Source organism: Thecamonas trahens (genome assembly GCF_000142905.1).
Source record: "Thecamonas trahens ATCC 50062 unplaced genomic scaffold supercont1.13, whole genome shotgun sequence".
NCBI lineage: Eukaryota > Apusomonadida > Apusomonadidae > Thecamonas > Thecamonas trahens.
In genome coordinates, this window is record NW_013657667.1 from 74,082 (window position 1) to 100,544 (window position 26,463).

General features: G+C 64.9%; 11 protein-coding genes across 11 annotated transcripts in view; 5 read left to right on the forward strand and 6 right to left on the reverse strand.

The window, feature by feature from the left end:
- Window positions 1–335: 335 nt before the first annotated feature.
- On the forward strand, window positions 336–3,394 carry AMSG_03448 (selenocysteine lyase; the record flags this gene model as incomplete). Its single annotated transcript, XM_013904351.1, has 3 exons — window positions 336–458; window positions 684–3,224; window positions 3,284–3,394. Exons 1-3 carry the CDS (start codon window positions 342–344, stop codon window positions 3,392–3,394), a joined length of 2,769 nt encoding a protein of 922 aa, XP_013759805.1. The 5' UTR covers window positions 336–341.
- A 1,487-nt stretch (window positions 3,395–4,881) lies between these two features.
- Window positions 4,882–7,590, reverse strand: AMSG_03450 (uncharacterized protein; the record flags this gene model as incomplete). Its single annotated transcript, XM_013904352.1, has 1 exon — window positions 4,882–7,590. One exon carries the CDS (start codon window positions 7,588–7,590, stop codon window positions 4,918–4,920), a length of 2,673 nt encoding a protein of 890 aa, XP_013759806.1. The 3' UTR covers window positions 4,882–4,917.
- A 137-nt stretch (window positions 7,591–7,727) lies between these two features.
- Window positions 7,728–9,409, reverse strand: AMSG_03451 (general transcription factor II H; the record flags this gene model as incomplete). Its single annotated transcript, XM_013904353.1, has 1 exon — window positions 7,728–9,409. The coding sequence occupies exon 1, from the start codon at window positions 9,387–9,389 to the stop codon at window positions 7,728–7,730; it is 1,662 nt and encodes a 553-aa protein (XP_013759807.1). The 5' UTR covers window positions 9,390–9,409.
- A 345-nt stretch (window positions 9,410–9,754) lies between these two features.
- On the forward strand, window positions 9,755–12,855 carry AMSG_03452 (ankyrin domain-containing protein). Its single transcript, XM_013904354.1, has 2 exons — window positions 9,755–9,850; window positions 10,046–12,855. The coding sequence occupies exons 1-2, from the start codon at window positions 9,760–9,762 to the stop codon at window positions 12,796–12,798; spliced, it is 2,844 nt and encodes a 947-aa protein (XP_013759808.1). The 5' UTR covers window positions 9,755–9,759; the 3' UTR covers window positions 12,799–12,855.
- A 129-nt stretch (window positions 12,856–12,984) lies between these two features.
- Window positions 12,985–14,341, forward strand: AMSG_03453 (hydrolase). Its single transcript, XM_013904355.1, has 2 exons — window positions 12,985–13,088; window positions 13,361–14,341. Exons 1-2 carry the CDS (start codon window positions 12,999–13,001, stop codon window positions 14,180–14,182), a joined length of 912 nt encoding a protein of 303 aa, XP_013759809.1. The 5' UTR covers window positions 12,985–12,998; the 3' UTR covers window positions 14,183–14,341.
- Window positions 14,342–14,982: 641 nt separating this feature from the next.
- On the reverse strand, window positions 14,983–18,243 carry AMSG_03454 (uncharacterized protein; the record flags this gene model as incomplete). Its single annotated transcript, XM_013904356.1, has 3 exons — window positions 18,005–18,243; window positions 17,156–17,969; window positions 14,983–16,598 (listed from the first exon to the last, which is right to left on the reverse strand). Exons 1-3 carry the CDS (start codon window positions 18,227–18,229, stop codon window positions 14,983–14,985), a joined length of 2,655 nt encoding a protein of 884 aa, XP_013759810.1. The 5' UTR covers window positions 18,230–18,243.
- Window positions 18,244–18,590: 347 nt separating this feature from the next.
- AMSG_03455 (uncharacterized protein) lies at window positions 18,591–18,905 on the reverse strand (the record flags this gene model as incomplete). Its single annotated transcript, XM_013904357.1, has 1 exon — window positions 18,591–18,905. The coding sequence occupies one exon, from the start codon at window positions 18,903–18,905 to the stop codon at window positions 18,591–18,593; it is 315 nt and encodes a 104-aa protein (XP_013759811.1).
- Window positions 18,906–19,245: 340 nt separating this feature from the next.
- Window positions 19,246–21,194, reverse strand: AMSG_03456 (SH3 and FCH domain-containing protein). Its single transcript, XM_013904358.1, has 2 exons — window positions 21,153–21,194; window positions 19,246–20,704 (listed from the first exon to the last, which is right to left on the reverse strand). Exons 1-2 carry the CDS (start codon window positions 21,171–21,173, stop codon window positions 19,286–19,288), a joined length of 1,440 nt encoding a protein of 479 aa, XP_013759812.1. The 5' UTR covers window positions 21,174–21,194; the 3' UTR covers window positions 19,246–19,285.
- A 497-nt stretch (window positions 21,195–21,691) lies between these two features.
- AMSG_03457 (nucleoside diphosphate sugar epimerase) lies at window positions 21,692–22,930 on the forward strand (the record flags this gene model as incomplete). Its single annotated transcript, XM_013904359.1, has 2 exons — window positions 21,692–21,784; window positions 21,968–22,930. 2 exons carry the CDS (start codon window positions 21,692–21,694, stop codon window positions 22,928–22,930), a joined length of 1,056 nt encoding a protein of 351 aa, XP_013759813.1.
- Window positions 22,931–22,964: 34 nt separating this feature from the next.
- AMSG_03458 (uncharacterized protein) lies at window positions 22,965–24,955 on the reverse strand (the record flags this gene model as incomplete). The annotated part of the gene is made up of 2 exons (XM_013904360.1): window positions 22,965–23,300; window positions 23,345–24,955. The coding sequence occupies 2 exons, from the start codon at window positions 24,953–24,955 to the stop codon at window positions 22,980–22,982; spliced, it is 1,932 nt and encodes a 643-aa protein (XP_013759814.1). The 3' UTR covers window positions 22,965–22,979.
- A 933-nt stretch (window positions 24,956–25,888) lies between these two features.
- The window catches only part of AMSG_03459 (calcineurin B), a 2,088-nt gene continuing 1,513 nt past the window's right edge, over window positions 25,889–26,463 (forward strand). The window contains exon 1 of the mRNA XM_013904361.1: window positions 25,889–25,998. Coding sequence (XP_013759815.1) covers window positions 25,926–25,998 — 73 coding nt within the window. The 5' untranslated portion in view covers window positions 25,889–25,925. The remainder of the gene's footprint in view (window positions 25,999–26,463) is intronic.

Here is a 26,463-nt window from a genome sequence, read left to right on the forward strand (position 1 = left end):
TACTTTGAGCCAAGATCACACGTTGACAGGCTCCATACCGATGCCGACAACTGATGCCGGTGCCAATGGTGGTGCCAACGCCGATGCCGATGCCCATGTCAGTGCCATCACCAATGCCCATCATGCCTAGCTGCAGCACCTTGGCCCCTCCCCCCCCCCCACCCTCATCCTCATCCTCATCCTCATCTCTACATCAATCAATCGCCATGACCTCCCCATCAGCATCAGCCCAGCTGCGGCACCTTGAAGCGATGCAAGCAAGCCATCGTGACCATGGCCGTGGCTAGAACCGTGGCGGCAGGCCACCACTCTCGCCGCCACTCTCCTCTGAATTGGCTGACATGTCGCATGGCTCGGGCCGACACCGGGTGTACGCCACAGGCACCCAAGACCGATACACATCGGATAAGACTCCAGCAAGCTCTCCGACTGGAAAAAAGCTTCTTTCCTACATCGCTGTACGTTTCTTGCTCGTCTAGCTCCTCTACATCCCCCTTCACCGCCCATGCAACCCTCGGCTCTGACCCGCCGGGATGGATGGCGTCCAGGCACCGAGGCAGGCGATGGTGATGACGATGGCCATGGCCTTGGCGATGACGATGGTATTGATACGCACAACTCACACACAGCATCGGACATGATCTGACATGGCGGAATGTACACGGGTGATGGACGGGGGACAGGAGAATGTGATCGGGGCAAATGCGCGGTTTGCCACAGCGTTCGGGACGCGGAGCTTGGTCTACGCAGACTACACGGCGTCCGGGCGGAGTCTGGCCTTTATTGAGGACTACATCAGATCGCACGTCCTCCCGCTCTACGGCAACTCGCACTCGTCCAACTCGGCGACGTCGATGCAGAGCACGCTGTTCTTGCACGAGGCCCGTGAGATGATTCTCAAGGCCGTCAACGGCAACCGCGACACTGATGTGGCCCTCTTCACCGGCCCGGGCTCCACATCCGCCATCCACAAGATGGTCTCCGCCCTCGGCCTTGTGGCCCCGCTCGAATCGAGCACCAGCATTGGCAACGATGACGGTGATGCCCAGGCTGTTGTCTTTGTCTCGCTCCTCGACCACCACTCCAACATCCTCCCGTGGCGCGAGTCGAGCGCGTCAGTCGTGACCATCGGCGTGAACGAGGCCGGCGAGCTCGACATGGCCCAGTTGGCGGAAGAGCTGCGTGCACATGCAGCTGCGGACCGGTTGCTCATCGGCTCCTTCCCGGCGGCATCCAACGTGACAGGGCGACTGGTCGACACCGAGGCGGTGACCAAGCTCCTTCACGCCCACGGGGCACTCGCGTTCTGGGACTACGCTACCGCTGCGCCGTACGCCGACATCGACATGAACCCAATCTCGGCCGCCGCAGACACCTTCAAGGACGCTATCTTTATCTCGAGCCACAAGTTTGTGGGTGGGCCATCGGCACCAGGCATCCTCGTCGCCAAGCAGGCGCTTTTCGACAAGCTCCCGCGGTCGTGCGCGCCGGGCGGTGGGACTGTCTTCTGGGTCACCGCCGATGACCACGCATACCTCGACGACATCGAGTACCGCGAGGAGGGCGGGACGCCCGACATTGTCGGCGCCATCCGCGCAGGCCTGGCCTTCCAGCTCAAGTCGGCCGTCGGCGGTGAGCTCATTGCCAGCCGCGAGTCCGAGCTTGTTGCCCAAGCCGTTGCTGTCCTCGGCGCCGAGCCGAACGTCACCCTCCTTGGCGAGAGCCCCCACCACGAAGAGCACCACCTCGCTCTCTTCTCGCTCCTCATCGCTGTCCCGGGTCTGCCGACCGAGACGCCGATGTTCCTGCACTACAACTTTGTCACCGTCCTACTCAACGATCTGTTTGGGATCCAGGTTCGCGGCGGATGCGTGTGCGCCGGCCCGCTCGGCGCGCATCTTGTCGGCCTCACTCTCGACGAGATCAAGGCCTACGTGGTGGCCATGGAGGAGGACAACGAGTTTGAAGTCCTCAAGCCAGGCTTCACCCGGTTCAACCTCCCGTACTTTGCCTCGCCTGACGAGGTCGGCTACATCCTCGACGCCCTGGTCTTTGTTGCCCGCCACGGCCACGCCTTCCTCCCGCTCTACAAGTTCATTGGTCACACCGCCGAGTGGATCCACGTCGGCAAGGCGCGCGCCTTCCAGCGGACCTGGTTGCAGGCCATCTCGTACAGCTCTGGCGCCATGGCCTACCCAGACTCACCGGCCTCGCAGCCGCCGGCCAGCACCGAGCTCGCCGCCCTCCGCGCCTCGTACATGGCCGAAGCCCACTCACTGCGGGAGCAGCTCGAGCGCAAGCCTCCGGCAGTCGCCGATCAGTCTGCGCTCTTCACCACCCATGGCACTGACGCCATCCGGTGGTTCCTTCTCCCGTACGAAGCCGCCACCTTGCTCCGAGGCGAGCCTCTACCGGCGCTCCCGCCACATCGGGTCCGCCCGCGGACCTACATGGGCGACTCTCGCGAGGCCAAAAAGGCGCCTGAGGATGCCATCGCCAACTCGGCTGCCGCCGACATTGCTGCCGAGATGATGCTCGCCATGGATGGCGCTGATTGGGAGGCCGACGAGGTGGCCCAGCTCCCGCCGTGTCCGGCACGAACGCCGGCTACGGCACTCGAGGCCAAGCTGGCGTCGGCCACCGTCCGCAAGCCGCCGCGCAAGCTCATGAACGCCGTCACCAAGGCCATCCGCATGTTTGGCATGATTCGAGAGGGCGACCGTATCCTCGTTGGTGTTTCAGGCGGCAAGGACTCGCTCACCATGCTGCACACGCTCCTTGCACTCCAGCGGCGGTGGCCGGTCAAGTACGAGATCGGCGCCGTGACCGTCGACCCGCAGACTGAGGCCTACGATCCATCGGTCCTCATTCCGTACATGGCCGCGCTCGGCGTGCCGTACTTTTACGAGAAGGAGGATCTCATCGAGCAAGCCAAGACCAACCAGGACGGCGGGGCGGTGACCTCGATCTGCTCGTGGTGCTCGCGCATGAAGCGCGGTATGATCTACACAGCCATGCGCCGCGAGGGCTACAACGTCCTCGCCTTTGGCCAGCACCTCGACGACTTTGCCGAGTCGTTCATCATGTCTGCCCTCTTCAACGGAAAGCTCAACACGATGAAGGCTCACTACACCGTCGACGCCGGCGACTTGCGCGTCATCCGGCCCATGGCCTTTGCCCGCGAGTCGGCCCTCCGCGACTTTGCCTACGCCTCCGGCCTCCCGGTCGTCTCCGAAACTGCCCGGGCTGCTTCGACGCTCCCATGGAACGCTACCGCATCAAGCAGGTTCTTGCCGCCCAGGAAGCCATCCACCCGCACGTCTTCTCCAATCTCAAGCGCGCACTCATCCCGCTCATGGGCGCAGACGCTGACACCATTGCCGCCACCAGCTAAACAAACAGTAGCGACGCAGAGTGCAGCCGCAACGACGCATGCAGCTCGGCTAGATTCGACGGTGAGTACGGCGCCGGCGAAAGGCTTTCGCGCACGACCTCGGTCTGCGGAGCGCGGAAGAGCGGCAGCGGCGTCCATGGCGCCGGCGAGGTCACATGCTCGAGCTCACGCCGAGGCTCGTCTAGTGCAGGCCCCGCTCTGACCGCAGGCTCGAGCTCGTTGACAGCGAGCTCCGGCGACGGAATCGGTTTGGCGGGCGCTGGCGACGGAAACGGCGGCGCTCGTGGGAGGCGAGTCGCCACGGGGAGCCTCGTGCGCGTCCGCCGCGGCGTTTGTGTTGCCGCAGATCGTGTCGTGGACAAAGGTGATCGGGTTGCAAGTCGGGCTGCGGGAGCAGCGACCGGAGTGGCCTGAATTGCCACAGCATGGCGCGGCGGCGCCTTGCTGGCTTGCGGTGGCGCCGATGGCGACTGCGACCGCACCCGCACCCGCCGCGCTCGGGCCCGCGATGCTGCCGCGTACTTGGCCCGGGCAGTCGCTCGTGATCGGGCATGCGCCTTGCGACGGGCGGCTCGATCGGCGTGGCTCTCAAACGGCGACGCAACCGGACGGAGACAGCCGCTACAGTGCGGCGACCGTCCGTGGTGCTCTGGACAGGAAATGCCATCGGCAACCGCTACAAAGTGGTCCGGATCGTGCATCCACACAATCGGAGGATCACAGCTGGATGCCGCCGGTGCAGGCGACCGTGTCGGCGATCGTGATGCCTGTAGCTGCGGGCTGTAGTACGACGCAGCGAGCATGAGCGAATCATGCGCGACGTGTCCGTGATCGTCGCCAGCTCTGTTCTCCTTGCCAGACGAGACCACCACCTGAGCCAAGACTCCAGCCTCCGCCGCGGCCTGCCGCACAGCGATCAGCGGCTTGTTGGCTCGATGCATCCGACCACCACCCACCGGCGACCGATGCTGCGGCTGGTGCCGGGCACGAGACCGATGGATCTGAGCCGCGTCCAAGCGGACTCTTGCGCGGGCCAGCATGGCCTCGGCCTCTCTACTTGCGACCGCCGCCGGATGCTCAACCCCATGCTCATGCCCAGTCCCATGCGGTTGATCATCATCTTCATCAGAACCTTGGTCATCGGTCCCACTTCGGTCCGCCCGATGCCGCCAAGTCCGCCACGCCCGCGCCAGGCACCGCGAGCGGCGGCGCCAGTAGGCGAGACCGGCTGCGTCTGCCACGGCCTTGCGGGTCCGCCAGCGGGTAAAGGCCTCGGCCAGAGTCCTCTGTACACGTGCTACACGCGCTGCTTCCCATGCAGGGAACAGTGCTCGAGTCACCGCTGTCGGGCCCTCCATGGCTGAGTGCGGTGTAGAATCGGCACGCGGCGAGGGGGCGAGCCGCCGACCGACCGCTTGGTGACCGCTTTGGATGACCGCGGGCGTTGATGGGGGCGTCGATGGCGGATGATGGTATTATGGCAAAGGTTGGATTTTAGTCAACTGGTCGCCGGGTTGGCTTCTTCAGAATGAGGTGTAGTTGATGGAGCCGCCGGTCGGACCTTTTCTGCGCTTGACGATGTAGGCGATGGCGCCGCCGACAGCAGAAATGACGACAAACACAATGGCGAAAATGGCGCCGACAGAGAGAGCAGGCTTGCTTGGCGATCGCCTCGCCGGCGCCGGTGGGAAGCCGTCGGCGAGCGGGAAGAGCGAAGTGATGCGGTAGTTGGGCGCGCCCGCAGCTTGGCTCCACGGCACTTTGTCCGGATGGTCGGCGAGCGCCGCGGTCGGCGCCAGATACATAGTACCGGCGACCGTCGACGAAGTGACCAGCAAGTACTGGGTTCCATACGCGCCGACGTTGGGCACGGCGGCAAAGACCACACCGGCCTTGGCAGTTGTCGAGAGCGGCAGATTGAACGGCGCCCACGTTGCGCCCGAGTCCGACGAGACATGCAGTTCGAGGTCGTCGCCGCTCGACGCCCCGTTGTAGGCCAGCACAATCGCTGTGCCGTACAGCATCTCGACAGCGGGCACGGTGACTGCGCTTGAGAGCGGGAGCGCAATCGAAGACGCGCCTGTGGCAAACACGTCGTGCATGATGAACGGTGTCTGTGGCGACTTGGGCGTCTCGGACAAGTACACCGCGTACACCGATGTCGTGCCCGCGACCGCGACTGTCGACACGCGACTGTCGACAAAGACAGGCGGCGTGTAGGCTTCCCAGCTCGTACCAGAGTCGGCTGTCTTGTAAAAGCACGCAACCGGTGCCGTGTCGATGCCGCACGCCGCCAGCAACAGTCCGTTGGCTGTGTGGCCGGGCCCTTCGCCAAACACAATGTCCTCGACCGAGAGCACGCCGTCGACTAGCCCGTTCGGCACCGTCATGAGTGTCCACAGAACGCTTCCGAGCGCAGCGCTGCCAAACTGCGCGCGGAAGAAAAACGGCGCGCGGGTAGAGCCCTCAGGCACGGCGCACGACGCGTACAGGACCGATGCCTTGGCACTAGCCGTGGTGTCGGCCACCACCAGCTTGCCGAGCTGCCAGCAGAACTGCTGATCAAGCTCGAGCTGCATGGCGTACCCGCCGTCGTGCGAGCCGTACACCGTGTTGTCGGCGACAACCGCAATGTGGCCATCTGCCGAGCTTACAGCATACGGCTCGGCCCGGCAGCCCGGGCAGTTGACGTCGATCTGTGCGACTTGGTGGACCCAGTCGATGCTCGGAACAGCGTCGGCTGGCGGCGGCTTCTTGTCCTTGCCCACTGGCGCCGCAAGCTTCATCTGGAAGACGACGGGCTCGTACGAGCTGGCCCGCGTCCCGACTCCGAGCCAGTCCCCCACCATCCGAGGCGGCGGCGGCGAGGGCGTGGCGGCGCGGACATTCCCAGCAACTTGCTCGTCGGGCAATGCCGCGACTCGCGCGTCGACCTCGCGCTCAATAATGTCGGTATAGATGCCGCGAAAGTGGCACTCGGACACGCCCGACACCCCACCAAACACCCGCTTGGGCGCAAAGAGCGTGCCCCCGACGTAGTTGGAGGCGTAGAGCTCGCATCCAGTCCCTGTCGAGGCAAAGCCGACATAAGTGCTCTCGAGCTTGATGGGCACCATCGGAGCACCGGCAATCGGTGTGTGGACAAGAGTCCACTCGGACCAGTCGGCGTTGGAGAGCGCGCCGCCTGAGCCGGGCGACGGGAGCATGGTGAGCAACCGGGTGCCATCAACCGACGCGCGCGAGAGAGTAGCCGACTCGTTGGGCGGAAGCACGAGCGTGGTAGTTGCGGTTCCTCCCGACGCCGCCGCGCACGGCAGCAGCGTCTGCCACGACTTGGAGATCCACGGGGTCGCCGACTCAAGAGCAGCAAACAAGTCAGCGACGTAGCAGACCACCGACGCCGAGTCGTCGGCCGCGCGATACGCCGAGCTCACCACAATGGTGTCGTCACCGACGGCCAGCTGGGTATCGAATGAGCGGGCAAAGGTGGCACCCAGCGCCGGCAGGGCGAGATCGACGAGTTGCCACGACTCGCCACCGTCTGCGGTAACAGCCAGCGCGTCGTTTGTCGCCGACGAGCCTTCTCCGATGTAGTAGCGGACGACCATTGCGCCGCGCGAGGTGTTGTACTGACCAAACACGGCTCGGCCGTACGAGGCCAGGGGATGGGTGGTGGCGTTGTACTCGAGACCCGGGAGGACGCTCTCGGCCACAAAGTCCTTTCCGCCGTCCGACGACATCCACAGCTGCGGGACCGGCAGCGGATCAGCATGGCCGGCAGTGAGCCAGATGCGATCAGAAGCCGAAGACCAAGCCATGAAGAACGGCGCAGCCGGTTGCGGCGAGAGCGAGAAGAGAGGCTCTGCCGCAAATGAGCTGCCTCCATCGGTGGAGGCCATGACCACGGTGTTGCCGCTTGTCGTCTCCTTTCCCAGCACCAGGACGGTTGTCTGCTGTGTGGCCAGCGAGTATGCGGCAGAGAGGCCGTCCATCTTGTGCCACAGACTCCATGCTTTGTCGGCTCCGCCCGATCGCAGCAGCATGGGTGCCGTGTTGGTGGTGGTGGTGGTGCCTGTGGCCATGGGTGATACCAGGGCCACGTCGGTGGCGGTGGCAAGGGCGGTGGGGGTGGCGAGGATGGCCACTACCACCAGCAAAGCAAGTGAGGAGAGGGCGGTGGTCTTGGGGAGCGACATAGTGGTCGTGGTCGTGGAGGTGTGTGTGTGGCGATGGGGCGACGTGGCGACGTGGCGACGGGAGGGGGGGGGAACAGGCGTCAGGGTGGCGGGGAGTGTGGATGGAGCCAGCTTTACGTGGATTTCATCGGGCTGGGTCACATGTTCGGATCTATGCCCGAGATGGTGGCGTTGATGGCGGCGGCGCCCGACTCCTTGACCACCAGCATGCGTTTGGCTGGCGTGACGTAGACGAGGCAGCCGCGGGCGGTGGCGAGCTGGACGATTTGGTTAAAGGCCTTCTTGGTGGCAAAGCCCGAGTAGACGACGACGTCAGGGACAAAGACGATGCGGTTGCGTTCCTGCTCCCAGAGCTTGATCTGGTCGGTGATGCCCTCGTGGAGCGGAAAGTAATACGAGGTGGCGATTTCGCGGACGTCAGCGGGGCGGTCGATGGCGGCCTCGTCCGAGGAGACAGCAGCCATGGCCTTCTGGGTGGCGGCGACCGAGGCAGCAGCCGACTGCAGCGGCGAGGTAGCCGAGAGCAGGGCAAGGTCACCGAGAGTGGTCGAGGTGTCGAGGAGCGACGGTAGGGTCGACATCTTGGGGTGGGCGTGGTCGGCGAGGTACTGCAGGATTTCGTCGGCGGTGATGCCGCGGCCAAATGCCGAGTTGACGACCGAGCGGGTGATTTCTCCGACCACCAGGTTGGGCAGGCGACATGTGATGGCGGTGAACATGGAGAGGATGTTCATCTTGATGACCGAGGTGGTGTAGGCGTAGAGGTGTAGGTTGGTCTCCACAATGATGTACTTGTGGTCGTCCTCGAGCTCGATGTTTCCGGTCATGAGGTGTGTGGCAAGCTTGGTGGGGAAGTAGTACTCGCGGCCGAGCGCAGAGTCAGGCGACGCGAGATATATGAGGCCGAGTGCGTGAAGGTCGAGGACGAGCGTCTGCTCAAACTCAGAGAGCGCGTCCATGCGGTACGGCTGGCCGACCTCGAGAAAGGTGAGGACAAAGAGGAAGCGGATGACCGAGGCCATCGAGTTCTCCTGCTCCGACGCGACCGAGATGAACTCGACAAGGAGGGTCCAGATCTGGGTGTACACGTCCTTGAGCAGGTACTTGAAGCCTGCGGGGGTGAGGACAGGCGCAGCGGTTTCGTCCGAGTCGTGGTCGACAATGAGCCCAGCAGCGGCGAGCATGGCCTCAACGCCAGGCTCGAGATCGCTTGACGGCGTGCCCATGAGAAACTCGAGAATGGCTTCCCACTTGGTCTCGGCAAACGAATCGAGCGTGGCTGCCGACGGCAGGTCTGCGCCGTCGAGCGACGACGGGTCGGCGTCAGCGATCCACGGCGTCGGCGCCTCGCCAGCCAGCGCAGATTGAAGCGAGGCCTGGAAGACCGGATCAAGGCAGATGAGCGCACCAGGCGCATACACATCCTCCAGAGCGCGAGCAACGGCAGCAGTGAGAGCGTCCTCATCTCCAGACGGATCGCTGAGGCCAGCGGCCAGCGCCTCATCTAGCGACGACGAGCCGGCCTCTGACTTGATCAGCACCATCCTGAGCAGATACAGCTTGCACAGGGCGTCCCGGGCAAGATAGCGCGACTCGACGGGCGTCCACTCGAGGACAGACCTTGCAGCCAGAGGCCCCGTCAAGTACAGCATGCGCATGGTGAAGTTCTTGGCCAGCGGAGGGAGGGCACGGAGGACGCCATGGGCCGCCCATGGGTCGCCATACAGCTGCTGTAGCGTAGCCGGTGAGTGGACAGCCAGCGAGGAGAGAAAGTCCAGAATGAATGAGGCCAGACCCATTGCCGCTGGTGGCAAGTCGAGTGGTGGTATCTATGTGGGTGGGAGGGGGTGGGGGTGGGGGGAGGGGGGGAGGGGGGCGGGTGGGGGTGGGGGAGAGGGGGTGTTCGAGGACAGGGTGATCGGGATGGCCATGGCAGGGATGTGTTGTTAGTGGTGGGGGGGGGGGGGGGAAGGGGGGGTATCTTCTCGGGGTGAGGAGGAGGGGGGATCAGGTGCGATGTGATGGTATGCTAGCTGATCATCATCATCACCTTGGTTGTCGACCCCCCTCCCCTCCCCTCCCCTCCCCCCTCCCCCCCCTCCCCCTCCCTCCCCTCCCACCTGCAGCTGCACTCGGCGCGAAACACTCGACTTGGGAGAGAAGACAGGCATGGGTGCCTCGCAGTCGACCCATGAGAACAAGCTATATGAGGCGTGTATGCGTGGGGACGTCCGTGCTATCGCTGCCCTCCTTGGCAAGGGTAGGTTGCATACCCAAGGCGCGGCGAGGCGTGGGAGACGGTCGGCGGCGATGACCTTGGCGCCGACAACAATTGATGACCGGATGGACGGATGGCCTGATGGCCGGATGGCCGGATGGACGGATGGGGCGCGCGGGGGGACTCACTGGCATGGGCGATAAGTGGGGGGGGGGGGGGGGGGTGCGGACAACACAGGTGTCGATCCGAACGCAGCGAGAGGACCCAACACATGGTCGGCTCTTCATGCGGCTGCCTATCACGGCCCGGCCGAAGTCGTCAACTTGCTACTTGATGCTGGGGCAGACATTAATGCGCTCAATGATGACTCGCACTCGCCGCTCTACGTCGCTATCGCATCGCATCAATTCCCTTGCGCAGAGGCGCTCATTTTGCGTTCGGCTCGCGTTGTCGGCGACGCCGGGCCGCTGTGGACCAAGTGCTTCACTCTCTCATCCACACAGCCGCAGGGCAAGCCCGAGCTCGCCGAGCTCCTTCTTGCCGGCGGCGCCGACCCGAACGCGCCCAACGCCGACGGCATCCCGCCGCTTTCTGAGGCCATCGGCCGTGGCATGATCGACCTCGCCCTTGTCATTCTCTCGTGTCCAGACACCAACGTGGCCCTTCCTGACGCCGATGGCATCACCCCACTGCACTACGCCGCGTACGCCGGCTCGGTTGAGCTCGGCCACTCGCTGCTCTCACGCGGCGCGCCGGTCGCGGCTGCTGTCTCGGACGGCGCTACTCCGGCGTTCTTTGCCGCCGAGGAGGGCCACGCCGCCTTTCTCGGCATGCTCCTCGCGTCGTCGCCGTCGACCATCGCTCAGCGCAATGCCGCCGAATGGACGCTCCTCCATGTGGCTGCCAACACCGGTGCCGACAAGGTTGTCGATACCCTGCTCAAGATTGGCCTTGCCTCCTCGGCCGAGGTCTCGCTCGACATCGACGCCCGGACTGAGCACGGTACTACCCCTCTCGCCGTTGCAGCCTCCAAGGGCTTTGTCGCCATCTGCGCTAAGCTTCTCGACGCCGGCGCCGACGTCAACGCCCTCACAGACACGCATGCTTCAGCGCTGCACAAGGCCGCACTTGGTGGGCATGTCCAAGTCGGTAAGGTCCTGCTCCGCCGCGGCGTCGCCATCGACACCGCCAACGTCGACGGCTGGTCGGCGCTCCACGTCGCCGCCCATGAGAACCATCCCGACTTTACTGCCCTTCTCATCTCGCACGGCGCCGCCCTCGAGCTCGAGTCCACAACTGGTCTCACCCCACTCGACGTTGCGCTTCGCTCGGACGCTCACGCCGCCGCTCACGCCCTCCTCGATCACGCTGCCCCCATCAGAGACCACGCGTTCCTGGCGTCCGAACTTGCAAGTGCCAACCACCTCGATCCCAGCTCTGCCCGTGCGGGCGTCCTCCAGCGCGCCGCAGATGCATGTGCCGGGGACTTGCTGCCACCGTCGGCCGATGCGGCTCCCACCCAGACATCCGACGCGCCGGCGCCCGAGCCGGGTTCGCTCGCCGCCCGCAAGGCCGGCTCGCGCCGCAAGCGCCGGACAAAGTCGATGATGACCGACGATCAGCGGCGGACGCTGCTGTTCCTCAAGGCAGCGCGGCATGGATCGGTGGCGCGGCTGAACGCGCTCGAGTCGGCCGCCGACGTCGCGCCGCTCCTGACGGCCACCTCCAAAGCCGGCCTCTCACCGCTCTTTCTCGCCATCTCGCACGGCCACGACTCGGCGACCGCTTGGCTCCTTGCCCGCGGCGCGACGCTCAACGGAACACCGGCCGAGCGCGCTGCCGAGGCCAAGGCCACCGGCGGCGCCACCTTTTTGCACCGCGCCATTGTTCGCGGCGAGGACGCCCGCGTCGAGCTCCTGCTCGAGGCCTACACCGACGTCGATGTTCGCGACGGCGACGGAAACACGCCCGCGCATATCGCGGCGTACATGAACAACATGGCGTATCTCGCGCTGCTCGGCGCCTCGGGCCGCGCCGATCTCGCCGCCCTCAACCACGCTGGCCAGACCCCGCTCGCTCGCGCCCTCAACTCGCTGGACACCTTCCGCTTTCTCGTCCTCAACGCGCCCGACACGCTCAACGTTGGTGACGTCGCTGGCCTCACCCCCGTCGCCGCCCTAGCCGCTGCCGGCGACGTCGAGAAGCTGCGCTTTGCGATTGCTGCCGGCGGCGACGCCACCACCCGCGACGCTGCCGGCTACACCCCGCTGCACCATGTCGCGGTCCACGCGCCGCGTTCCCACGCCGCGCTCGACGTGCCGCTCGATGTCGACTCCGACACATCAGCCGCCACCGCCGCCGTTCTGCTCGACGCCGGCGCCGACGTCGATGCCACGGCCTCGTCGGACGGCGCGTGGCCGCTGCTACTTGCTGTTTCGGCTCAAGCCGGCCCGCTCGTCAAGTTCCTCATCGCCGCCGGTGCCGATCTCTCCAAGACCACCGTGTCGGGCCGGACAGCATACGACACTGCGCTGGCAACCAACCTCGCAGTGGCAGCCATTGTCGAGGCCGGGCTGCGCAAGCACGGCCTTGCCCGGTCGCCGCCGCGCAAGAAGCCGACCGGCCATGCTGCCACCATCGCCGCTACCCAGGACCTGATGCTCGAGTTTGCGGCGTACAAAGCACGGACGGCAGCGCTCGAAGCCGAGAACACCCGGCTCCGCGCCGAGATGCGCCAGCTGCGCAAGCTTGTCCTCCGCGGCGGCGCTACAAACATCACCAAAATCGTCGTGCCCGGGACCCAGGGTGACCTCGACGCCACCATCCGCGACCTCTCGCGCAAGGGCGGCTTTTCCAGGAAGCGGCGGCGCATCCGCAAGCGGAGACGGCGTCCCATGGGTTCCGCCGCGGCCTCGACCACCAACTCGACGGCCAACAACTCCATCGAGACCGCCTCGGTCTCTGCCGATGACGACGATGCCACGGCGTGAATGACTGCCACAAGTGGTGTGATTGCGGTGAGACGTGAATAACAACGTAGTCTGCCGTCTGCCGTCTGCCCAACGCCCCCCCGGCACACCAGCTGTTCGCCGGCTCTCCGCCAACCCGCCGCCAACACCGACGCTAGCACCGACGCCAGCACGCCCACGCCACCCACACTCTCCCACCCGACACCAAGTCCGTAGTAGGGATGACTTCGTTGTCGCTGCCACGGTGGGAGCCCGAGTCGCTCGAGGGCGGCGCCATGGTGGAGCTGTCGCACGGGTCGACCTGGTACCGTGTACGGACCGCAGAGGAAGGTGAGGGGAGGAAGAGGAGGTGGGAATGAGCTGGGCGGGCGACTCATCGAGCGCATGCTATGTGGGGGATGTGACTACACCTGCGATCGGCGCCTACACCCGCGATCGTCGCCTACGCCCGCGACCCACGCCTTATGCTTGTGATCGACGCCTATGCCGACACCTATGCCTATGCCCGCTACCAATGCCGCTACCAATGCCGCTACCGATGCTCGTCGCGGACTTGGCTACCAATCGAGCCGCAACTATGCAGACTTCCGGCCACCCGCTCGCCTCGGCAGACTCGATCGTCATCTTCTTCCATGGCGTCTCGTGGTTCTCGTTCTCGTTCGACGGCCTCGCCCCTGTGGCTGCCGACCTTGTCCCGGGCGCCACTGTGGTGGTGTTTGATGGTTATGGCCGTGGTCGCTCTGCCACGCCGGACGACGTCAACTACACACCCGAGCTGTTTGCAGACCAGGCCCGCGAGCTGCTCGAGGCTATCGGCGCCTGGGGAAAACCGGTGCATGTCATCGGCCACTCTCTCGGCGGTGGCAACGCCGCGCACTTTGCTGCTGCGCACACCGACGTCGTCGCCTCGGTCGTCCTGCTCACCCCTGCAGGCGTCGCCACGAACATCCCGTTCCTCGGCAAGCTGCTCACACTACCGTTCCTCGGCTGGGCCGTCATGTCGCTCGCCGGCCGCGCCCTCCTCCTCGACAACCTGCACAAGAAGCGCTGCAGAGACGATTTTAACGCTGCCGATGACATGCCCGAGCTCATCGACGCCATCGTCGAGCGCATGGAGTGGTGCATCGCCGAGAAGCCCGGCTGGGTCATGGCCTTCCACAACACCATGTGTCACTACCCGATGTCCGGCGCAGCAGCCCCGTACCGTGCTCTCCAAGCTGCAGGTATCAAGACCACCGTCGTTCTCGCCGGCGCAGACTACGTCATGGACATCCCCGAGTGCCAGCGCCTCATCGTCTCTTGGGCCCCATCCGCGGCTGTCGTCGTACTCGACGGCGCGTCACACTCGATCCACATGGAGGACGAGGATCGCGTCGTCGCCGTCCTTCGCGACCACTTTGCCTAACGCCGTCTGGTACATCGCATCACAGCACATGAGTAGTTCGTCACACCAAGGGCAGGAAGTGGGGGAGGAGGGGGGAGATAATGCAAAGTGTTGCCTCGGACTCTATCGCTGCTACGTCTTTTTCGCAAACAACGTCAAACTTAAAACCGGGCAAATCAATCTGGCACCACTCAGGAGGACCGAGTCCATCAAGAGCAACCGGCTGCAACACCGTAGCGTCGCTCTTGGAACTGATCCGCAAAATGATGCGTATGGGGAAGGAAGGGGGAAGGAGGGGGGTGGGGAGGGGAAGGGGGGAGAAAAGGCGGGCGGGAGAAAACCACACAAACAAATCCCTTACCTACATTTCCAAAGCACCCGCAAGCCGCCTTGACGCTGTGTACAACACGCGCCAATGCCTGCTTGTGTTGCCAACTGCATTCCCTGCTGTCGTTCGCTGCCGCAAGTCGCTTCTTGTCGTCTGCGCCCCAGCGCAGCCCGCCAAGCCCTGTGGCAGGCCAGCGCAAAGAAAAGTCCGCATCCATCTCGGAATCCCGCCATCCATCCCATACACCCAGGCCACGCCCGGACTCGCTCGAGCCGCGCCTGCCTGTGGGAGCAGCCCATACCCCCTCTGCACCACGAGAGGTCGTGCACAGAGGGCATGGGCGGCCGGAGCCCCAAGTGAATGGCGCTCCGAGGACTGTGTCACTTCTTGTTAAGAGAGGTGTGGCCAAGCCTCGTCCCCGCCCTCGACGTCGTCGTCGGTTCGATCGAACCCGGGCCGTGCCTCCCAACTCTGTCGGTTTACCCGTGTCGACTCAACGCTGCCGCGCCCGCTTCTTTGCCCGCGCATCGCCTCCGTCGTCGGGGCCTGGTGGCGGCGCCGCTGACGATGCGATCGACGATGTTGCTGTTGTGGCTAGCCCGCGGCGGCGCTTCCGCGACGACGACGCCGCTGCCGGGGCTGCAAGGTTGACAGAAACAGTCTCGCGGCGCTCACGCGCAAGCGGCGCCGCAACAGGCGCGGTAGCCTCTTCGGCGGGTTTGTCCGCGGGCGCAAGAATCGGTGCAGCTCCGATCCGGAGCGACGGGTCGTTGAGCGAGAAGCGCAGCTTGGACGAGTTGGCCTGCACCGCCGCCATGCCCACCGCTCGCTCAAACGCCACATCCAGCTCGTGGTTAAGCTGCTTCTCACGCGACCGCAGCGACGGCTGGATGCCCGAAAACGCCACAGAGATCTCGCGATAGAGCTGCTTCTGCGTCTTGGCCCGCCCGGTCTCGGCATCCTTGTACAGGCTGGCACCCACGCTGCCGGTTCCAACATCCACCACCTCGTCGTTGGCCCGTCCCATCTTGGCCATGTCCTGGTTGAGCGTACCCCGCGCCCTCAGTCGCTGCAGCGTCGCAGCCAGCCCGCCCTGTCGGCCCGCCGCCAACTGCGTGCCCTGTGCCTCGTCCTGCTCGGCAGCGGCATCAACAACATCCATCGCGGCCGGCGCAGTCAGTGGAGCTGCAGCCGCAGCTACAGCCACTGGCTCTACGGCTGGTGCAGCTACGGTAGCTGCCACAACCGGCTTGGTCTCCGCCTCGCCCACGCTGGTCCTCTCCTCATTCTGCTGCGCCTTCTCCTCTTCCAGTGAGGCCTTGACGCGCTGAACAAACTCGGCCGTCTCGTCAAAGATGACTGCGTCCGGATCGGGCTCGCTCACCTCCATTCCGGCCTTGGCTTTGTTGTCAGCGACGACGGCACGGACAACGGCGTCGCTGCCACCGACGCTCGCACCCGGCGCGGCGGCCGCCGCCGCCAGGGCCGCCATCCGCGCTTCCAGCATTGAGCTCGCGAGGATGGCCTCTGCTGCATCATCCTCGTCCTCATCGTCGTCGATGACGGCAACCGCTCCTCGCGGTGCAAGCTCAAAGCCCTCCGGCAACGACGCTGCCAGACCCGCTCCCTGCCCGGCAGCAGCCAGCTTGTCGGCCTCGGTCACCAGCCCGTGCTTGCGCCGCCGCCGCTTGGCCTTCTTCTCCTTCTTGGCTTTCTTTCCGCGCTTCCGGCTCCGGAACGAGCTCGCCACGCTCTTCTTCTCCGACTCGAGCGAGTACTGCATCGCCGCCGAACTGCTGCTAGCCAGCGCCCCACCGGCGCTCACCGCGTCGAGCGCAGCCTCAGCCCGGGCCGCATCGGCTTGCGCCCTCTGAAACTGAGCCTGAACAGACGCGACCGAGAAACCGGGCCCGTCGTCGTCATCGTCGTCAACCGTGTCGTACTTGGCGAGGACCGAGCCTGCAGCCGCCAGATGCGGGTTGTACTTGCCCGAGATCCGCGCCGCAGCCGCCTTCTTCAGCCGCTGCTCCTCTGCCATGGCAAGCGACTCGAGCACCGGCTCTTCCCCAGCATGCCTCACGTCGACGTCCTTTAGCGTGAGCACAACGTCTTGCCCGACCGCCAAATCCCCCAGCGCGTGTGCGACCACCGGGAGAGCGTGTCCCTCTCCGCCATCTCCAGCCTGAGCCCTTCGCCGCTTTCTCCTCTTCCTGCGACCCGAGCCACTTTCGACCCCCCCATCCCCGCCCACCTCGGCAGCCTTGGCTCGCACCCGCGCCAACCAGCCATCATCATCATCGTCGCCATCATCACCTTGCCCGCCGCCGCCTCCGCCTTCGCCTCGGCTGCCAGCAGAGAGCGGTGCTGTGGCCAGCAGCTCACGCCGCCGCCGCGCAGCAGCCACACGCGCCATGGCCTCCTCGTCAGACATACGCTCTGCTCTGGCTCGCCTGGAGTGGGGTGGCTGCTCGTTGCGGTTGACGTCGCTCTCGGTCCGTCTCCCTCCGCCATAGTCGTGCCGCTCGTCGGCTCGCTGCTTGCTGGTCCGCTCAAGCCGCCCAAGTCGCACTACCAGGCGGAATGGTCGCCATGCGCACATCGCGACGCATCTGAGCCAAATAACGCATGCGCCGGTACTTGGTCTTTAACCTGCACTGCCTACAGACGCGATTGGGTGCTGGCCTCGGCAGACGGCATGACGATGACAAGCTTGCCGCGGGCTTGGCCGGCGGCCAGGCGGGTAAAGCCAGTTCGGACCGCAGTGATGTCGTCAAAGTCGTAGAGACCACCCACGAGTGGCGAGATCTTGCCGGCATCGGCCCAGGCGGACATGGTGGAGATCATGTCAGCCGCAAGATCCGGATGGAGTGCCATAGATGCGCCGGCGCGGACGCCGACCGCCGACACGCCCTTGACCAGCAAGAGGTTGGCCTTGAAGGCCGGAATGTCGCCGGATGCAAAGCCGACGACCAAGAACCGGCCCTCAGGGCAAAGGCAGCGGAGCGAGGCATGGGCAACCTCGCCGCCAACCACATCGTACACAACGTCTGCCAGCTGGCCATCATTGGCGTCCTTGACCGCATCCTTCAGCCCGCGGCGCGACGCTTGGTCGCTTCCGTAGCTGACGGCGGCGTGCGCTCCCAGCTCCAGTACAGCCTCGGCCTTTTCCATCGACGACGCTGCCGCGATGACATGCGCGCCGACCGCCAGGCCGACCTGGATGGCGGCCGCGCCCATGCCGCCCGACGCCCCGGTGACCAGAAGTGTCTCGTCCTTGGCCAGGCCGCCGCGATGCACCAGGCCGTGGTAAGCTGTGAGGAAGCCGACACCGAGACCCGCCGCTGAGACCATGTCCATTCTCGCCGGAATCGGGATGCACACCGCAGCCGGCGCCACCACTAGGGTGGCGAGCGTGCCCTGGACGCCCATGGCAAGCATGACCCGATCGCCGACAGCCACATTGCGGACCTCGTCACCGATCTCGACCACAACACCGGCACCCTCGGCCCCGGCACAAACGGCGATGGCGTCGGCATCTGATACGAGTTGGTGAGGAAGAGGTTGTCGAAAAAGTTGAGCGCCGCCGCATGCATGCAGATCCGGACCTCCCACCCGCGCAGCTCGGCCTCGCCCTTGGGCCACACACCGTGCTCCAGCGCCGCGATTCCAGCCTTAGTCGTCTTGCATGGCGCCTCGAGAACTACCGCTCTCGCTCTGTCGCATGCTCCGTCTGTGGCCATCTTTCAACTCTGCTCGCTACAGAGTCAGGTGGCCGTGCCCGAGGCAGGGGCCAGAGCCAGGCTACGGCTCCAGAGCCGGACACAATCACAGGCTGATGCAGCGATGACACACGTACAAACCCGCACACGTACCTCTCTCTCTCTCTCTCTCGCGTGCGCGCAACAAATGCCTGCTCGACATGGTCGCTTGATCCCGCTGTAGCGGAGATCACCCACAAGCGCGTGTTCATTGCTCCGCAGGAGGAACTTCTTCCTCCTCCTCCCCCCCCCCCCTCGGCGGCGATCAGCTCCGATCTTGCTCCCTCGTCCACTCTCACCTAGTCCTCATCGTCAGAGGGCGCACCCTCGTGTGCGTAGGCCGTTACCAGATGACCCGCGGCGGGCGAGGCGCTTGAGGGAGGACGGGCGCGTCATCAGGCGCATCGGCCCTGTGATGCGAGGCCCAGGCCTGAGCAGCCAGGCCGGTGAGCTGAGCCGGGGCCAGACCAGCATCAACAGCAGCTTCCAGCGCGTCGACGATGCGCGACTCGAGAGCAATGGCCTTGGCAGCCTCTTCGCCTGCCGCCGCCGCGTTGCGCTGGATCTCCTCGGTCGACCGCGCCACCACCGCGCTGCGGATGGCCAGCGACAGCGCCGTTCCTGCAAGGACAATGACGCCAAAGTCTGGTGCGTGCATGGTGATGACATCGCCCCACGACCGCCCGCCCGGCGGCGGCGGCGGCGGCGGTGCCCCCGAAGGCGGCGGTGACAGCGCTGGCGGCGGCCGCGGCGGATGCAGCGCACGGCTCTCAGCCCCGGCCCCGGCCCCAGCCCGAGTCCCTGCCGCCCGGCCGCCCGCTACCTGCGGCCGTAGAAGCTCTTCACACCTAGCCAGCGCCTCTGTCAGCACCCGTCCGCAGCGCCTGGACCACCACCGTCGTCCCACAAGTTGTCGGCTGAGTAGCATGGCTGAGCGCACGGGTGAGTCGAGTGGTGGCCGGCAAGCGCTTCGCCCAACCTCTGCGGGCGCCGGCAACTGCAAGTAGGCAACACGTTCAATTGGCACACGATGAAAACTCAGGCCTGGAGGTAGTTGGACGGCACGACGCCGATAACGCCGTTGAGCTCGGCCTCCCACCAGCCCGAGTCGTCCTGGAGGAGGACGCGGAGGACGTCGCCTTCGGCAAAGGAGAGCTCGCCGTCACCCTGGGCTTCATAGTCGTAGAGGGCAGTGGCATGGACTTCGGGCTGCTCGTCACCGCCGTAGTCGTCATAGGCGCCCATGCCGCCGTCGGCGTAGCCCGAGGTGACGCCGAGGGCAGCCTCGATCTCGACCTTTTCGTTGTTGAGCGTCTCGATCTTGGCCTCACAGTCGCGGATCTGCTGCTCGACCTCGAGCTTGGCGGCGGAGCCCGGCTCGTAGCAGTCGACGAGAGTGGCGATACCCTTCTTGGTCTTGACCTCGGCCGAGACCTCGGCGTCAATGGCAGCGAGACGGTCCTCGAGCTCCTGGGGCGACATCGAGGCCACGTCCTTGCCGCGGGTCGGCCCGGGACCGGCAACGGTGGAGGTCGGGCGCGGCGCAGGGGGCCTGGCCGACATCGAGCCGCCTGAAGGCGCCGGCGACGCCGACACCGACGACGCCTTGCCGAGCGAGGACAGGAACGCCGGCGCCTCGTACGGCAGCGACGACGGGTGTGAGGCGCCCGAGACCTCCTTGTTGACAAACATGGCAATGTCGCCCGAGGTGTCGATGGCGTCGACGGCGTCGGCCATCGTCGCCAGCGAGTTCTCCGTCCGCGGCAGCAGCTCGCGCTGGGTCGTGACGAGAGACGCCATGGTCGACCGCAGCTGCTCGATGCGGTCGCGGTCGAGATCCTCCATCGAGGTCAGGACGCGCGGGAAGAGGTTGTCGTAAAAGTCGACCTGCAGCGCGTTGGTCGTCGTCACACCTTCGGCATACACAGCGTCGGCAGCCTCGGCCTTGGCTAGCGCCGACTCGGCCTTGCTCGACGCCTTCATCACCGCCGCAGGGTTGGCGCCCGGGTCCGAGTCGGCCTTGGCGTACGTCTCCTGTGCCTTCTGTGCAGAATCGGACGCCTTGTGTGCCGACGACCGGAGCTTGGACAGGTTCGAGTACGCAGACTGCAGGTCCTTGATCATGTGCTGGCCCTCGGACACAATGGTCTTGCGCTCCTTCTCCTTCATCTTGAGATACGCGTTGAGCGGGTCGAGTACCGCCGTCGACAGCTCGCCCGAAGCCGCCGTGTAGTTGACCGCAATGACCTCAGACTCTCGGAGCACAGCCTCAAAGGCATCACGGTTTGAGCCCTCCTCGTTGGACTTGCGCAGGTCCTTGAGCGCGCTCTTGGTCAGCTTGGACAGGCCCTTGCCGTAGTCCTCCATCAGGCCCGAGAGCTTCTTGATAAACTTGGAAGCGACCTTGAGCGTGTTGAGGCCATCGTCCGTCCTCGCCGCTACCTCGTCAAACTTGTCCTATCCCCCCACCCACCATCATCCCCAGCCACATCATCAGCCCGTCACCACGAGAAGACCACCACCACCACCACCGCCCGCCGGTCGGCCCACGGCCCATACCACCAGTTCCGCCCACACTTCCATAAGTCCACGTAGAGAGCTCCGAACAAGCCCCTCACCACCCCCGCCCTACCAACATTCCCCACACTCGATTGCACCTTGCCAGCTGTCTGCCAACCCGCACAGCTGTCCTGTGTGTGCCCCCTCCTCCTCCCCTTCGCCGACGCCTCACGGAGTGGCAAAAATCGTCACCATTCAGGCCAGCGCCAGGCCACGGCACACCCGAGTGGACCGCCATGGGTATACTCAATACATGTATGGATGGATGACCATGATAGGGGAGTTGGATAGACTACATAGTGGGGGGTTGGGAGGGTGGAGGGGCATGGGGCATGCATGTACGTACAAACAGCTCTGTGAATGACATGGTGGGGGCTGACGACGACACGTGTGGCCAGCACCTCCCATTTCATTCATTCTGCAGTAGTCGCCGATGCTAATTGGTGTGCCGCCCGCTGGCCTGGCCTCGCGCCCGCACGCAACGAGCTTTCACTATCACTCTCTTTAGCTAACCTCCATCCACCCACGCCACCGGCATCGGGTATCTCATGCCATCGCAAGGACTACGCTGTGCCTCTTTGGTATCGTGGCCGTGGGCTACAATGGCCAAGATGATCATTCCAACCGCTGTACACACACACACACACACACATACACACACACACACACGCACACACACACACATATATATATATATATATATATACATACACACACATGCAATGGTGTGCATCGATCGTTGTCGATCCACGAGCCCATGCCTGTGGCGTGGTGACGATCAGAGCTGGCGGACTCGCACTGAACAAAGCAAAGGTAAATGGGCCCAGCCACTGGCGAGGGCAGACACCGCACCACCGCACCACCTCACCACCTTTGCTGGCAAACATGGCGGCACAGCCCATCACACTAGTCACAGGAGGTGCAGGACACCTTGGAGGTAACCTGGTTCGGGCGCTGCTTGCCCGTGGACAGGAGCGGGTACGTGCAGGGGACGGGCAAGAGTGGAGCCCGGGGATCGGAGGCGTGGCATGGCATGGCCATACAGCAGGGTGAGACAGAGGTCATCAAGGCGATGATGGGCAATGCTGTGGATCTCACATACCAAGCCATACCAATCGATGGATGTGTCGCTGGGTCGGGGGGGGGGGGGGGGGGGGGCAGGTCCGGTGCATCATTCGCTCCGGCTCAAACAACCAGGCGCTGGAAGGGCTCGGGGTGGAGCTTGTCGAGGCTGATCTGCGGGACGATGCTGCGGTGGAGGCAGCCGTTGCTGGTGTCGACTACGTGTACCATCTTGCGGCATTTGTCTCCATCCGGCATGGCGATCGGAAGAACTTGTTTGACGTCAACATCGAAGGCTCGAAACGGCTGATGCAGGCGTGCCTGGCGGCGGGAGTGAAGCGGGTGGTCTACTGCTCCTCGTTTGGAGCCGTCCGCAACGTGGCCCCTGCGCCGTGCACTGAGGCGTCAACTTTCTCACCGTACGAAGAGACGACCGACTACGAGGTCTCCAAGGGCTTTGCTGAGGGCGAGGTCTTGCGGATTGCTGCCCAGGGCCTCGACGTGGTGGTGGTCAACCCGTCGGGCATCATCGGCGGGCACGACTACAAGCCGTCGCTCACCGGGCAGTCTATTCTCGAGTTTGCCGCGGGCAACATTCGAGCGTACCCGACGGGCGGCTTTGACTTTGTCCACGTCGACTCGGTCGTCGACGGGTGCCTGGCGGCGATGGAGCGCGGCAAGACCGGCGAGCGGTACCTGCTGACGGGCGAGTGGGTGGCGATGAAGACCGTCTTTGAGTGGCTGGCCGAGTTTACCGGCAGGCCTGCGCCGTGGCTCTGCGTTCCGGGCTCGGTCATGATCCCGTTTGTGCGCGCAAAGGACTGGATCGAGCGCACCTTCTTCCCGGACGTGCTCCCGCGGTTCAACGAGAACTCGATCCGCCTGCTCAACTGCGGCAAGTGGGCCGACCATTCCAAGGCCGAGCGCGAACTCGGCGTGGTCTTCAAGCCGACCAAGGACGCGTTCCGCGACGCCGTCGCCTGGTTCATCGAGGTCGGCGCCATCAAGGCGCCGTCGGGCTACACCCCACCGCCGGGCTATTCGCTGCCGTCCAAGCTCTGAGCTCTGAGAGCGGCAGCCGTAAACGCACTCGCTCCTCACGCGATCTCTGTTACTCCATTTCGTTGAAGAACGACGGCAGCGGCTTGCCCGACGACGAGCCAAAGGCGGCGGCGGCGGCGGCCGACACAAAGTCGTCCTCCGACTGGGCTGGCGGTGACGGCGCGGCGCCGGGCGCCGGCAGCGGCACGTTGCTCACTGTGGTTTGCCAAAACTCGAGCCATGCCGAGACGCTGCCGCGGAGCGTGGTCGACTCGGCCTCGAGCGCCGCAATCTGGGCCTCGGTCTCGGCCGAGAGCGCCTTGATTTTGGCCTCGGCTGCCTGCAGCTTGGCCTCGAGCTCGTTGGCGTGCGCCTGCGACCGGGCAATGGTCTCGGACATGTCGGCGAGGCAGACCGACGACGACGGGGGTCAACGGTGAAGATCTGCGAGTGGGCATTGAGAAAGTCGATGAGCCGCCCATTGTGGTACTGCCGGAGCTGCGCGTGGAACTCGGGTGAGAGCCGGAAGTACAGGTCGTTGAGCTGGACCCGCCCAAACTCGGTGAGAAAGCGGACAATGTACTCGCGGAGCGTGGTGGCGTTGCGCAGGTCGGCCATACCGGCCATCTCGCCCATCGAGACGCCCGGGAGCATCGGCATGGCCGGAATCGTCTGCTTCTCCGCACGTGCCTGTGCTGCTGCTGCAGCGTGTGCCTGCGCCTGCATCTGCGCCTGCCGTTGTGCCTGCGCCTGCATCTGCGCCACGTACTGCGCCTGCTGCGCCGCCACCATCTGCGCCGCGTGCGGGTGCGGGGCTGGGGTGAACCGCGGGCCGCCGCCCTGTCGTGCCTGGTGCGCCTGCGCCTGCGCCTGCGCTTGCTGCATATGATGCATCCGCGCCTGCGCCTCGGCCTGTGCCCGCTGGCTCTCCTGCTGCTGCGCCGGTGTCATCGGCGGCCGAAATCCTTGCTGCGCCCCGGGGTGGCCGGCAAAGCCTTGGCCCGGTTGTGTAGCGGCGCGGTTGTCATACGCCTGGGCCTGGGCCTGGGCCTGGGCCTGGGGCTGGGCCTGGGGCTGGGGCTGGGCCTGGGGCTGGGCCTGGGGCTGAGTCTGGGGCTGGGCCTGGGGCTGGGCCTGGGGCTGGGCCTCTGGCTTGTCCTTGGCCTCGCCCTGGGTCTCGTTCTGGCCCCGGGCCGACGACGTGGCTGCGCCCTTGCCCGCTGCCCGCTTCTTGCGCGCCCGCACCGCCGGCCGGACAAAGTCGGCTGGCGGCGTCGTCACGCCGGTCGGCTTGAGCATCGTCCGCGAGTCCTGCTTCTTGCCGTCGGCAGTAAACGCAAACGGGTAGAGGTCAAAGACAAAGAACTTGAGCCCGCCGTGCCCGCGAAAGTACTCGCGGGCAAGCGGCGAGAGGCTCGAACCGAGGATGGCGAGCGTTGTCCCGTCCGGGTGCGTCGCCATCGCCTTGTACACGTGCGCCAGCGCCGCCTCCTCGTCCGGCACGCAAAAGAGCCCGGTCGCGCTTTCCAGAGTGTAGAACTGGGCAAATTGCGGAAATGTGAGCGCTTCGGCGATGCCGCCCTTGAGCACGTCGATGCTCGCGCGGACATCGGCCGGCACTCTGCTAAGAAGCTGGGCCGTAGTCACGCCATCAGCTCCGATCTCCACCGTGTCGAGCACCTCCTTCAGCGCGCACCCAATGGCGGTCCGCGACATGAGCGCCTTGACAACCTTACCCGACCCGCCCTTTCCGCTGCCGCCGCCACCGCCTGCCTTACTCGCCCGCGATCTGTTGCCGCCCTTGCCGCGCCCGCCCTTGCTCCGCGCCGCCGGCGCCGCCGACCGGCCACCCACCGGCGACGACCGACCGGATGAGTTTGGCGACGGCTTGGGCGAAGCCTTTGCAGCACCCTTCCCCGATCCATCGTCCTTGCTCCCATTCCGCTCGCCCTTCTGTCCCTTGCCACCGCTCCCAGCCGGCCGTCCACCCTCTGCCGACCCCGCCTCGACCTTGCTCGCACCCTTGTTCGGACGTGCCTTGGCCATTTGTGTAAGACCTACAACATCCATACACCCATACCCACCCACATCCATACACCCATACCATATATGTATTGTGAGTATCCCCCCCCTCCCCCCTCCCTACCCGCTTCCGTGGCAGGTCGCTGACAGAAAGACCGTGGAAACACAGTTTCTACCACCACCACCACCACCACCCGCTACACACACTCTCTCTCCTTGCTAAGGAGGGAGAGGGTGGAGAGGGGGAGTGGTTGGGGAGAGCAGACACAATGTAATGTTGTGGGTGCATGGGGTATGTGGTGGGCTTACCGTGCTAGTGAGGAGTGTGTCATACATGCCATGCTCACCGGCGTCGCGGCGGGCTGGCGGGCTGTGGTGGCCAAAAGGGCGCGACGAGCGGAAAAGAGCGACGGTGCGCCTTCCGGCCAAAGACACGATGGACGAGCTGGAGGCGGGGGAGACGGGCAGAATCGGAGGGCAAGGAAGGATCAGATCAGATCAGAAAGACAGAGCTCATGATGGATGACCCAAACTCCAGTTGTTCTCACGTCCACCATCTCCACGGCGTGCAAGAGCGGCCGGCGAGGACCACAGCAACAACGGCGGAGACCAGGAACGGTGCAACCTGATACCCTCACCTGCTTCATGCAGCCCTGTTCCATGGAGCATCCAATGCTCTTGCTGTATGCTCCCATGGCGACTGTCATCGTGACCGATGCCATGGTCAAGATCTTCATCGCCACCCAGAGCTGCCAGAGGTGTGCGAGATGAAACCCCCGAACCCGACCAGTAAGCCGATCCGAGTGGTTTGAGCACGAGGCATGAGGTCGTCTGTTGGCCTTAAAGACGTACCATGCGCTGGCTGTGAGCCAGTGTTTGCCTCGATATGATGACATCGGATGGCCATAGGCAGGCAGGAGGGTGTGATTGGAGTGTGATAGCGGGCGTGGGACGACACTTGGCTTGCATTGCCAGTGGAGGGGCCAAGCAGACGATGGGGGGACGGTCGTCCAAGGTGCGCAAGCTGAAGAAGAAGGAGATGAAGGAGCTTGCACAGACCACACACTGTATGTTATATGTACAATAATAATGCCTCATGAGGGGGTGAGGGTGGCAGGGGAGGGTTAAAGAGGACGTAGGAGGGTGTTGACCCCATACCCCCCCCCCCCTCTCCTTGCACCCTCCTCTTTGCCCTCTCTGACGCGCCCACTCTGCCGCCAACGTCGGTAGTGGGGAAAGGCAGCGAGATTGGATGCCTTTCCTTCCCATTGTCACGAACCACACACACACTCTCTCTCTGTGTGTGTGTGTGTGGGTGGTGTGTGGGTGTGTGCATGTGAGGGTATTGGGGGAGGTGCGGGTGTTGGGAGGTGGGGGGGAGGAGAAGGCGGTGCGGAGGGTTTGTCGGTCTCTCCGAGCAACGTTCAAATTTGGGAAGGTGGGAGGGAGGTGAGGGAGGAGGGAGAGGAGAGGAGAGGCATGGGGATGGAGATGGGGCTGCAAGAGAAGGGAAGGTGGGTGGGTGGAACGGT